This window comes from Crocodylus porosus, unplaced genomic scaffold (genome assembly GCF_001723895.1).
Source record: "Crocodylus porosus isolate Cpor-Errol unplaced genomic scaffold, CroPor_comp1, whole genome shotgun sequence".
In the NCBI taxonomy this organism is placed as follows: Eukaryota; Metazoa; Chordata; order Crocodylia; family Crocodylidae; genus Crocodylus; species Crocodylus porosus.
Window position 1 is genome coordinate 107,496,640 of NW_017728918.1, and position 13,383 is coordinate 107,510,022.

Consider the following 13,383-nt stretch of genomic DNA (forward strand, 5'->3'; position numbering starts at 1 on the left):
AATAAAAGGGGTCATGGTCTGCCCCTTTTACACAGTCATATAGTGGTTTTGTTTATAGTTTAAATTCAGGGATCTATATTTTGTACAAATTTGCCATGCCAAGAAACGCCCTGAGCCGCTTACGGTTGCTTGGGATGGGAATTTGGCATATAGCTTTTTTTTGCTTATTTGAAAGCTGGCGCTCCCCCTGCCTTATGTGAAATTTTAGGTATTGTACTTTGGGGAGAGCAATTTGAGCTTTATTTTGAGCCACCCGATATCTTCGAAGTTTAATAAAGTTTAGGAGGCTTACTGTGGCGTTAAGGCAAGAGTTTAAATTTATGGCAGCAATTAATAAATTATTTACATATTGTAACAAGAGAATTTTATGTTTATTGTTTTATTTTTTTAAGTCTTTAGCTAAGGGCTGGCCAAAAAGGGTAGGAGAGTTTTTAAATTTTTGGGTTAATATTGTTTAACAAAGTTGTTTTTAAACTCTTTTTTTGTCCTCCCATTCAAAAGAGAATATTTTTTGAGAGGGGGGGTTAGCTGGAATTGTAAAAAAAGCGTTTTTTAAATTAAGAACTGAGAAATGAGTATACTGTCCTCTTATGGAGGTTAGCAAGGTATACGGGTTTGGGACGAGGGGATGAATAGTTTTAACTTGTTTGTTAATTGTCTTTAGGTCTTGCACCAGTTGATATGTGTCATCAGGCTTTAGTACAGGCAAGATAGGAGTGTTTTAGGCTGAGTGACACTCTTGCAGTATGTTGTACTTTAGGAAACAGTTTATAGTTTCTTGTAGTTTTTTTTTTGGCTTTTTTTTTGATTGGGTACTGTTTGATTTGTATCGGACTTTTTTTTGGTAGTAGTTGGATATTAATGGGGGTTTGATGTGTAGCCTTTTTGGGGACCCCCTTTGTCTATATTAATGGGTATATTTGATCTTTTTACTGGTTTTACTTTGGGGGAGCGTTTATAGTCGAGGGTTTCACCGCAAGGGTTATTATTTATGCATTTTCAGGGGGCAATGTGAGGATTATTTTATTCTGGGTAAAATGCAGTGATGCACTTAATCGACAAAGCAGGTTTTGTTCTAGCAGGGGTGTTGGGCAATTTGGAAGGTAGACTAATTTGTGAGAGAGAGCCTGGTCTCTGAGCACATTTTGCAGGAGCATATATGGGGCACTGAGGTTTTTTTTTTGTGGCACTTATTATGGTGAGAGAGTCCGCTACGGGAAGTTAAAGAGGTTGATTTACAGCGGTCTGTGCTGCCTCAGAGTCTATCAAAAAATTAATTTTTGAATTTTTTACCCGCATTTTTACTCGGGGTTTTGGGGGTGGGTGGTTTGTTTTCCCTGACACCCCTACTCCTGTCCTTCTGCTGTTATTACAGGAGTACAGTCTCTCCCTTTCTCTGGGCAGTCATTTTTTCAGTGTCCCTCTCGCTGGCATAAGGCACACTAGTTTCGTCCTAGGCATCTTTCTTGTGGGTCAGGGTGCCCGCGCCTACGACCCCTTATATTTTTGCCTCTCCCACTTACTTGTGGCCTTTCTCTGACTCTAGCTTGTACTGTTGCTATTAGCATTTTAACTTGTCTTTTTCTCCTTTTCTGAGAGTATATGCTTTGTTTGTAGTCTTCAGGATTTGTGTTACAGACATACTCATTAAGTCTTTCTTCTTTTGTAACTTTTTTTTTATATCAGGGGCTGCGCAGCTGGTAAAAATACTTTTTATAATTGTTTTTGTCGCCTGGTCATCAGGGTCTGCGTTGGTATTTTGCCAAATGGCATCTCGGATGCGCTGTAGGAATGCAACAGGACTTTTTTTTGGCTCTTGTACTATTTTATACGGCTTTGCTTAATTATTATGTCGGACAGCCGAGTGTCTGAGTCTATGCATAAGCAGTTCTTTGTAAGAGGTAAGACGGGTATGATTTATAGGATTGTTAGGGTTTTATTTAGGGTCTGCTAGGGGAACTATATCTGCCGGACCAGGAACATTGACAGGATTTTTTTCATGCCTCGGCTGTGTTTTCTCCCTTGCTTTGAAAATAATTTGATTTTGTTTTACTTCAGATAATAAGGTTTGCATAAGGATATTATAATCGTTTCAATTAGGTTTGTGACTAGCTAAACATCTTTTAAAGACAGAGATAAACTTACTCGGGCTAGTTGAAAATTTTTCAGCCTGTGCTTTAAAAGCCGCCAGGTTCACTGGGTTAAAAGGTACATGGGTGTATACTTGCATGGTCTGGGCTGCACGTTTATCTGCCCTAGGCCGGGCTATTATAGTTTTAGTAAGTAAAGGATAATATTTCACTGAGGGAGGAATCTTTGGAATCAGGGGCATCTGATCTTTATATGGTGGAGGTGTTAAAGCCGAAGGGGACGCCGACTCTGGCATTATAGTGGTTGGGGGGGAATGTTGAGACTTAACACTGACAACTACTGATCTTGTTGGAGTTAAATTACACTTTTGCAAAATATTTGTCTTATTTCGTAAAGTCATAAACAATTGTGCATACAAATGTTTATTCTGTTTATTCGTTTGCTGACAAAATAGGAGTAATTGGAGGATTGTATTGTAGTTAATTGACTCTTTCGGAGGCTATTTTTATTGATTCTGTAGTTGATATTGAGGCTACTGTATGGAACTTTTTAAGATTATTTTTAGTCATTAAATCTGACTTAAACAGTTTCTAATTAGTCAGAATGCATTTTAAGGGTGTATATTGTGTTTTGTCAACTGTACTTTGTTTTTGTCTATACTCCAGGGAGACACTGGGCATCCCTAGGTCTTACAGGGAGACACTGGGCGTCCCCAGGTCTTAACAGGCAATGCTCAGACTGCTGAGCTTATTTTATTTTATTTGAGGGACCGGTTTCACACCGTTGCTTACGATTGCTTCTTTATTATTAGAGTGCATTGTACCGTTGCGTTTTTTGGGGTCGATCAAACTTCATCTCTGCTGAGGCCCCCGATGAAACCACCGGTGCGCGCTGGGCGTCGGTTGTTGCTGCAAGTCGTCGACTCCAGGAGGGATCCGGGCATGGCAAAATGTTAGCTTCGAGCCCCACATTGGGCGCCAAAAACTGTTGCCGGCATAAGGTGCCCGAGAGAGGCAACAATTGGGTTTGTTGCCCGGTGTGCATCGTGTCAAATAAATACACTGGGGGGAGAAGTAGACAGATTTTATTTGAGCTTAAGTAAAAGGCACAGGGAGACTGTATTGTTTTAAATCCTGTGCACTTAACTTTGCAACAGCAGGATTTTATATCTTGGTCAGTTTTACTGTCAGTGATTTTTTTATCAGCTGGCCTCCTTCTTCCTCCCCTTTCTTTCTTTTTTCGAGCGGTGCTCTTGCATTTTACAGACAATAGTTTTAGTTCGCCTGCTTTCCAGAAGGATAGGAGATTGCAGGCACCATAGAAAGGGTTACAAAGGTTGGGCAAGGGGGGGAGGGGTTGGCTTGTCTGAGCCTGGAGCAGAAGGACTTTTTCGACGCTCGTGGTCTTCTATCTTTTTGAGTTATTAGGGTTATGTCTAGTGACATCAACAATTATACCAACAAAATAGTTAGAAAAAACGGGTCTTTGCCACTACACCCCTCCCCCCCGCTGCACACGCCCCGTCGTTACCGCAGCAAGGCGCATGCGCACACCCAGCCCGCCAGCTGTCAACTCGGGGGCAGGGTTTGTTCCTCCCCACCCCTCCAAACAGCCCTCCCCGCTTGGGGGCGCCCGGCGGCACGGAAACGAGGCTGAGAAAGCGGCTGGGAACTCTAATGACTAGGGGGTGGAGCAAGCAGAGGGGAGAGGCGGGGCGGGGCAGGGGAGAAGGAGGCCCCGCCCCTTCCACTGTGCCTGCCGGTGCGCGGCGGATCAGGCAGTGGGGAGGGCAGCTGTGCCGCGCGCTGAGGTCCTCGCGTCCTTAAAGGCGCGCGGGTGAAGCTCCGCCCCCCTCTTTCACTGGTGACTTTCGCGGCGGGGTGAGCGGCGCGTGGTGGCTGGGCCGGGGTGAGGTGGGGAGGCGAGTTGGCGCGCGGCGGCGCCTGTGAGGCTTACCGGGTCCGTCTGTGTCTTATTTTTCAGCGACCAGCCGGGCGGGAGCGACCCCCACCAACCATGGCCGAGGAAGGGTGAGGGCCGCGGGGGGGCGCGCGAGGCAGCCCCCGCTGCCCGGGAGTTTCCGCCTCGTGGCCGCGGGCTGCGCATGCGCGGCTGGAATGCTGCGGGGCGGTGGGGGGGAGGTGGTTTTAGGGGGATGCTGGGCCCCCCCCCTTAACTAAGCACATGGAGTCGCGCTCAAGGAGGGGGAAGATAATGGGGGGAGGGGAGAGGAGATGGATGTGTATGTGTAAGCCACCTGCCTGCGCAGCATTACTGCTGGAGGTGTAATGGACGTCAACACTGCCCTGCAAGAAGTGCTGAAGACCGCACTGATCCACGATGGCCTGGCGCGGGGCATTCGTGAGGCCGCCAAAGCCTTAGACAAGTGAGTGCTGTCTGCAGATGGATGCTGCCCTCATGGGGGGGCTAGTCATGCGGCCAGGTCATGGTTGAAAGTGGGGGTGCTTACTGCTTTTGTTCTAGTGCTGCAGAGCTGTTAAAACTGGTTTCACCAGGTGTGACCCATGGATGATAGATTTGATGCAGGATATGGGAGGGTGGGGGATGTATAACTGGGGTGCATAAAAGCAAAGATCTCCTGGAAGAAGGAAGGGAGCAGCACCAGTGTTTGGCGTCTTAAGAAATCCAGGTATACGCTGCTCCAGTTCCTCCAAGTGGACTCTGCACAGCCCCTTGCAACTTCTTCAGAAGAGAAGTGCTATCTTCACGGTTGAGGTTACAGTGCTCGGGCTTCATTTAAGTCATTCACATGCAGTAATTAAAATGTGCCAGCACCAGCTGCTGCCCATTTAAAAACCTTCTTTTGAAAGGGCTCCAAGTTTATATAGCTCTTGCCTGGGTAGGCCCCTACTACAAGTACCTTTGAACATGATTAGAAAGTAGCAGTGTGTCCTTTGGGATTATCTGGTTTGGGGCCAAGTAGTCTACCTTCAGTTCGAGACAAGATATGCTTAAATTAAGTGTTTCAGGGTAGGCAGAGCTGTCGGTAGCTCTCTGGTAGTTTTTAGCTTTTTAAATTGTTTTTATTTGGTGAATTTCCGTATAGTAAGTGTTATGGTAGATCAAGACAACATAAAATGGAAACCTAGAATTTCTGGGGTACCAAATAATGTATATATGCACATTCTTGGTTTACAAGGAGAGGTAGAGAAGGGCATGGTGTAAGTAACTTACTAACAGTTGTAGGCTTACTAGCTTTCCAGACGCAAATGGCACTTACAGTGTTTGAATGATGACTTTTCAAAATGTCGGATACCCCTTCACTCATTCTATGAGTGAGAGCAATAGTCTGACAAACCTGTAAGTTAAGGCCCTAGGCCAGCAAAGATGGTGAGAAATTAAGGGAAGGAGGGACACACAATTTGGAATTAAAATTTCTCAGCCTGTTTGGTAGGCATGCCACTTATGAGCCCTGTGCCCTCATGTAGTATTCTGATCCAATCCTCCTGCCCATGCCCAATCTGACCCTGCTTTCTGATCCCTGCTTAATTTGCTGCGTTGCTTTCTGTTTTCTCCCCTATCTGTCACTGCTGCCTGTCACCTCCCCCCACCTGCTGCATGCCACACCGGCTGCCCGTGCCACCTGTAACACCTGTATTATAGGTCAGCCATCTCTAAAGCAAGGACTTTTGCTTTTGATGCTACCTAGCTTGCTAATGTAACACATTGAATAAAAACATGGGTTCTGTGTGCCATAGGGTTATGATACCAGTAAGTATTCTTTAGAAAAATTTTAGCTAAGGGCCTGTCCCATCCCAGTGTTGCCCATAATGGTGTCCTGGTGGAGGATGTTGCTTCATCTGCTGGAATCAGGGCTGGGTCTAATGGCTTTGATCCTCCTAATGTCCATTTTTTTTCAGTGGGGACAATCAGGAGAGATTGCACCTCCTTTATAGGGCGTGCCCCCACCCTCCTGTGACAGCTCCCTAATTGAAATGAATAGGCTATGTGCCGGATTTATCCAGATCCATGCATTTTTTTTTAACTTGAGGTTCGGGTTGAAGTTGACAATAACTTATTCATGATAATTCTCTTACAAGCAAAGTCTAAGTGTTTCAGAAATGTCAGAATACACTTTTATTATAATTTTAATTAAATATTTTAATTTGTGATTTGATAGGAATAGTAAGTACAGTATTAAGTTCTATCAATATTTCTGTTTTAGACGCCAAGCCCACCTTTGCGTTCTTGCGTCAAACTGTGATGAACCAATGTACGTGAAGCTGGTTGAAGCACTTTGTGCAGAACACCAAATCAACTTGATAAAAGTGAGTATCAATTTTGGGTGCAAATGTTGAGGTAGTTATACTTGGATGTGTTTGTACTTTGCAATAAAATTTAACAAAAGCATTCAGTTTGATAGCTGACTTTGATTGTAACTGGGGAGTTGAGTTTGAATGAAATTATAAATTGCTTGTAGAATATTTCTTTGGTTTTTACTTTGTGGCCACCAAGACCATGCGGTGCCATAAATGTTCTGGTGCTGTGTATTTGAAGTAAGCTACTTTAAAAACAGTTATGCATTTCTGATTTAGTTAGTCTACAAGGTACAGATCTATTCTGCCTTCTGCCTGACTTCAGATTTATGCAGTTAACTACCTTTCTCTACTTAATCAAAACCATTCTTACTGTAATAACAGTGCCCTCCTGCTATGTGAACAGCACAGACTGATAGTGCAAGACCATATGTAAAGTAAATGGCAAAAAAGGAAGAATTGAGAAATGTTTTACATAAAATATTTATTTTGTATATCAGAATTATTTTATTGTCACTTCTGTCTATGAGAGGGATTTCATTAGGCAGAAACACTTTTTTTTTTAAACACCATTTTTATTGTAAAATTAGTCACCTTCATGTTCTGGCTGTACGATGATGATAGTTTGGCTCCCTCTACTGATAATTGTGAGGAAAGCAGCCACAAACGTTACCCACTATTTCTGAGTGTACAGCAGCTTTTAATTCTGTTCTGATGTGTCAAGAAAAGTGCCTTTTTTCTAACTTGTGCAATGTCTTCAACAGGTTGATGACAACAAGAAATTGGGCGAGTGGGTAGGTCTCTGCAAAATTGACAGAGAAGGAAAACCCCGCAAAGTAGTGGGCTGCAGTTGTGTGGTTGTCAAAGTAAGATAACCATTAGTTTCAGAATTGTATAATGTAACTAAAATGGCGTGGGGGTTGCCACTTTGGAAGCCCGTTGTAGCCGTGAAACTTCCTGTCTGCCAAAAATAAATTAATGCTTCCTGTTGTAAATTAGGCATATGAGATTCTTTTTATAACTTACTAGTATAGGCTTTAGTAATAGGATTCACTTCTTCAGCTTTAAATTTTAATCTTTGACTGCTGATTTATAATAGAAGCTCAATAAAATTTTTCTCAGGTTTGGAATAATTGAATGCATTTTCCAAAATAATATCAGTTGGATCATAAAACTAATTTAATACCATCATTTATTGGAGAAAAACACTTGGTGTTTGGGGGGGGCAGTTTTTTTAAATTGCAAATGCCAGTAAATTATGTCTGCTTAACTTGACTGTGTTCTGCAGAACTATTTACAATTACACTGGCAATAATAAAGCCACAGTACGAGCCTTAAAGATTTGCTAGTCTTTGAGGTCCCTGAAAATGGCTACACTTCTTTACAGTAGAAGGGTAATGACATTTCAAACATTTTTCTCTTTATTAATTGCAAAGCTTGTAATGGTTTCTGTGAAAAGTGTTTCACTTATTTTAATTTTATTTTAAGGTTAGCTCAGGCATGATAAATAACAAGTGGTCTTGTACTTCAATTAAATCTAATAGCCATCACTGTTAAGTATTTATCAGGGAACAGAGGAGAGAGGAAAAACAGTATTCCAGCTTTGAATTTGCTCAGGGAATATAATACCATCATGGGAACACAGCGCTACTGCCTTTTGCTGACAATGGGGGTATATTTAGGTTATTTTGGGTGTGGGGGGGATGGGGTTTAATGAATAATTAGTGTAAACCAGATATAGTAATTCTGAACAAGTGTTTACTTTTTTAATGGTTTGTATGTTGTTAATTTTGTGTTTATAGGACTATGGCAAGGAATCTCAGGCCAAAGACGTCATCGAAGAGTACTTCAAATGCAAAAAATGAACTAAAAAATAAAAACGTTTTTCAGATTGATAAGTGTATGGTTCTTCATTTTTGATGGATGGGCATCTGTGATCTTCATGTGAGCTGCAAAAAACACATTCATAAACTTTTTTTTTTTTTTTTCACCTGCAATTTTTTTGGAAATTTTAATTCTGCCAACAGTATCCATTTAAAAATTGCATGTTGTAGGGATGTCTTAGCTGTTGCTTTGGACTGAGGGAAGAATTCAGAAAATATTGCATCTATAATGAAAATTTGGCCCCTTTGACTGAAACAAGTGAAGTGCCTAAATTGTTACCCAATTTTTTCTGAGATGTAGCACAAACTTGCATAGTATTTTTCTTGTATTGATTACCACTGGCTACATTTTAAATGCATTTTCCCCACTTTTGGAAACTCAAATTACTGGTATGAAGTAAATAAGACTTTGGGTTGAAGTGGGTTTGCATGCTTTTTCACACCAAACATGAAGAATAATTTGGATTTTGGAATCACTGTGTGTAGAGGGGCAAGAGTTTTGTGTTTGTTCCAGTTTGAACATGGGCTTTAGATGTGGACAGATCTAGGCTTTGGATCGAGAAGTACAGCAAAAATATTCTTAAGTGGCTCCATTATAAATAGATTCTCAAGTAATTTTTGTCCTCTTGATCATGATTCTTTGCTGTCTTATGTGAAATGTGCAGTTAAACATCACCCTGATTTGGTAGTGTTTTGGTTAATGTGTGGAGAAGGTACTGGATATTTGAGTTGAGTAGGAAGTTCTAATGCCTATATTGTGCTAAATTATAGTAGAGGGAGTTTTTCATTTGGTTTTTTTAGTCTTTTAGAAAGTCTTGGTAATTTTCAACTACAGCGAGTGGCCATCTTGACTAGAATCTTGGTTTTTTTTCTCCTTTAAAACTGCTTTGATCAAAATTTTTATAAACAAAATGATAACCAAAATCAAAATGCATGCCAATGAAAGATGATTCTTCAACCATATTCACAGTTGAATCTCTTGGAAGTGTTTTAATAATAGTAACTAATGGTGTTGAGACTTCTGGAAGGGCTATTCTAGTGGCCTAATGCAAAATCCTTTCAAATGCTCAGCTGTATATGCCTAAAAAAAGCCAGATAGGGGTTGATGTCTTAATTGTATGGCCTTGTGCCTTACTCCAATTTTCTTTAGATGACCCATATACCTTATTGTTGTATAATGTCCATTGAATGGGTGGCTCTGACTTGGACCTTTTCTGAAGACTTCAGATTATACTGGTGATTACAGAATTACTCATGAATTCTGTGGGGCTACATAATTATAATCTTTTTGGAGCAGGAACTAGTGGAGTAAAACTAGTATCTACTTTGGCACAAATGTTTAACCAGAGAATGAGCGAGAGAATTACTTGATCATCCTGATTCTTAAATATTAAATTCTCTCAATACATTGGGTGGACAGCTTAGGCTGCAGGATTCCAGAACACCAGCCCCGTGCAGCACACTGCAGCTCTTCCTGGCCCCCCGCCCCAGCTTGCTCTCCTGATTAGTTGCCAGGCTGCTGTGAGGGTCTCAATGGTGGGGTAAGTGTGTCCAAGGAGCAGGACTGGGGGGTGGATGAGGGCAGCAGCACTCCACTGCAGGCTGCACAGGTACCACTTGTCCCGAAGGGGGGGTGGGGGGAGTTGCACATAACAGCTATTGCCACCCCACAGCACTTTCCAATGGTAGGTTGCACATGCGGCAGCACAGGCTGCTGATGGGTGGTGCGCAATTAGCCAGGCACGAGGCCCATCCACAGCCTATAGAGCCATATGTGCAACTGGCTGTGGGGAAGCGGGGCGGTCGGTAGTGGCAGCTGCTGCATGTAAGCACCCCACCTGCTGTCCCGCACCTGGCCCTTGCCACCAGAAGGGGTACACTTGCTAAAAGTTTGAAAATCCCTGATCTAATACATAATACTCAATGGTGTATGTAATACTCCATTTTTCTATGAATTTTTCCAGTCTCCTTTTGAACCAGGCAGAATGATGAAGTTCCAGAATACCCTTTGGTAATGAGTTCAACATGCTTGCTACCTGAAAGAGCTTTTTAATTTCATTGTGTGTTCCCTAGTTCTGGTATTGTGAGCAACTGGTGTGGACTATTCATTGTTTATATCCCAGGCTTCCTCAACTCCTTGTCTTGGTATGCCCACTTCTATGATCTATCTCTTGTCCTCCTGTTCAGTGGTTGGGCAGTTTCTACATTGCCTCAATGGCACTAAGAGGTAGCAGTACTCCTAGCACCATGGTGGTTAGCAACATGCAGAAGCAGCACTTGCAGGAGAAATCCTGCCCAGCCTTTGAATTATTGAGTTTGAGCCCATGTGTAATCCAATAAGCACATAGGAGCATATCTAATGCAGATAGAATTGGGATTTAGGTGCCAATTTCTGTGAAGTCTACTAGACTTTTTTTCAGAGCTTTATGACTTGGCTTCAGTGTGGACCTTCAGAAACAGCAAAAAAGCACATCAGTATGACATGCTGCTACCACATCTGAAGTGCTTTAAAATCTAAGGGTGCTAGGGCTTCTTAATAAACCAGTGACGAATTTTTAATGAGCAAAGTAATGTACTGTATTTTGTTGCATACAACCCACACCTTTTTCACTAAAATAAGCTGGTGAAACTTGATGTGTTATATGAGAGAACCAGATTTCCTCTCCCCCTCCCATGATTGGAAATTTGGTTGTAGGCAGGCAGTGGCATCATTTATTGTTGCAGGGTAGCAGAGGGAGTGGTGGCAAACTTTTGGGCTCATAGGGAATCCCTAGGCCAAATGATGTGGTCCTGTGCACTGGATTTGGCCAATGCCCAGGGTTGGTCTGCAGGCAGGACCAGCATGTGAGGTCACTCTGTGCGTGGGGTCAGACTCAGGCTTGGCTCCCTAGTTGCTGTTGCTGGCTTCTTTAAGGATTTTTTAAAATTCATCCTGCCTCTTAAAAACAAGGTGGTACATCCTGAGGGGAGGTAGTGGTATGTGAGAAATATCTTTATATTAAATTTAAAATACCTTTTAAAAAATTCCTTCATTCACAAAAACAGTGGACCTGCTTTAGCCAAAACACTTCTTAAAAATACAGTATGAAGCCAACTTCTAGGGGGACTTCAGCCCTAAACTGTTAACAGTGCCAAACATCAAATAAACAAGGTGTTAGAATGGGAATATTGGTGACTTAGCCAGTGATACTAACTCCACCTATGGCATGTTTGTGAGAGAGGAATCATAACATCTACCAATTGACGTGCATATTGGGCACTGGCTGCAAAATAATCTGGCAGTATGAACCGAATTCTCACATGTTCTTCTGTATTTATATCACAGCACCTAGATTCACCAGATCATCAATGGATCTGTGCTAGGCACTGCAGAGCAAAAAACAAAAACATCATACCTGCCCCAGAAACTTACAAGAGGGGGGAAAAAAATTCTCCTAATGAAAAAAGCTGGCTTGTGGAACAGGACATACACTTGTGGGATGTTCTTACAGTAAAGAAGAGTGGACCAACTTTAATTTAATTAGATTTCATAAGGTCTAGCTTTTTAGTTGCTGGTACTTATACTGTCACAGCTAGAACTCTAGTCTCTAAGAAATTTCTTCTCTAATTTCTCCTTTCTGACTGTGGTAGTATGAACCAGTGTTAAGACGAATGCTACACAGGAAAGGGTGACAGCTTTTGTGTGGCCTATTTACATGCGATACTGAAGGTAAATGGGAGAAATTTAAATGCATTGGTTAGAAGGGAAATTGATGTTCTCTGGCATAGGTACTAACAAAAAATATAGCCCCTTTTTTGCTTTTTTTTAAATAACACAGCCCTTTTTTTTTTTTTACTAACACAATTAGTATTTTATAAAGTAATCTGTGTTAGACTAGATAGCAGTGTTTATAGATGTTCACAAGATCTAGAGCCAGCCCTTTTGTTGTTCCTGAATTTAGATTTTCTGCAATACAGGTTTGAGTTCTGAGATAAGAGCAACACATCTTTGGGGACAATTAAATAACATTTGTTTTTCTTTATTTTAATACTATGCCTAGGGAGCATAAACACTATATTATTGTTTAAGGCTGTAGTACTGTTAAGGGACTCTATTAAGGACCACTTTATATTGCAAATTGGAATGTTGTAACCAAGGTCTCCAACTCTATTTTAACTGCAGTGTAGATATGTCCTAAAGGACTCTTATTTCTCTCTCTAATGCTCATAATCTAAGAAATTAGAGACCCTCACTCCACTTACAACATTTTATAGAAAATTCTACCGTTTTCAGCACATTTTAACTGATGATACAGCCAAACTGTGGCTGACATTTATTTTTGTGTGTCTGTGATTGCAGAGACAAATCAAAATATCTTTTGCTTTACATATTCTAAATTACATCCTTTGGAATACCTTTTAAAATTAAATATAACATCAAAACCCATTGAGTGAAAATCTTCACAGAAGACGGCAGGAGTTTTGTCATAGACTTTTGTGTGGCCACCATTAAGGAGCACTGAGGAGTTTAGGAAAACTCCCCACTGTTGCTTTTGCACTAACGTTACGACTCTGATAGGTAGGTAGTGTGCTTGTCACCTAGCCCTGTACAGTCATAGCATATTACTTATAGTGTATTGTATTGCTTTGGCAGATTTTTATAGTGTAGTGGTTGGAAGTGAATTTTATAAAAAGTAATCTGTCTAGACTAAATGGCAATTCAGAACATTCAGTGTTCTTGGATACAGTGCAATGATACACCTATCAATAATAAAGAATATCTGTTTTAAAAAATCAAGCCCCTTTTATAATTAAAAATTGGGGATCTCAACAAGTTTCACTGGAAACTCATAAATATGGTAGAGTTTATGGTTTGTTTTTCCTCTAGCTTACGACCTTTTTCCCCAGATGTATTTGCCATTTGCTAAGTTAGTGTATATGTTAAAATCAGTTTATTTAAGCACAGGAAGCAATCTTGCTGACTCATGAGGGTTTTGAGTCCTGTAATCCTTTGACTATACCTATGCAGATTGGAAATTATTATAGATTTCATAGACATTAGGGCTGGAAGGGACCTCGGGAGATCATTGAGTCCAGCCCCCTGCCCAAAGGGCAGGAAGTTCCAGACCTTGGGGGCTCGGACAGGAAAGAAA

General features: G+C 41.4%; 1 protein-coding gene across 1 annotated transcript; it reads left to right on the plus strand.

Moving 5' to 3' along the window:
- Positions 1 to 3,913: 3,913 nt before the first annotated feature.
- RPS12 (ribosomal protein S12) lies at positions 3,914 to 8,266 on the plus strand. Its single transcript, XM_019538072.1, has 6 exons — positions 3,914 to 3,971; positions 4,075 to 4,121; positions 4,361 to 4,477; positions 6,278 to 6,380; positions 7,133 to 7,234; positions 8,171 to 8,266. Exons 2-6 carry the CDS (start codon positions 4,108 to 4,110, stop codon positions 8,231 to 8,233), a joined length of 399 nt encoding a protein of 132 aa, XP_019393617.1. The 5' UTR covers positions 3,914 to 3,971; positions 4,075 to 4,107; the 3' UTR covers positions 8,234 to 8,266.
- Positions 8,267 to 13,383: the final 5,117 nt, after the last annotated feature.

Coding starts and splice junctions, on each gene's coding strand:
- RPS12 (XM_019538072.1), top strand. Junction 4,478..6,277: donor GCCGCCAAAGCCTTAGACAA/GTGAGTGCTGTC, acceptor TTTCTGTTTTAG/ACGCCAAGCCCACCTTTGCG. Junction 6,381..7,132: donor ACCAAATCAACTTGATAAAA/GTGAGTATCAAT, acceptor TGTCTTCAACAG/GTTGATGACAACAAGAAATT.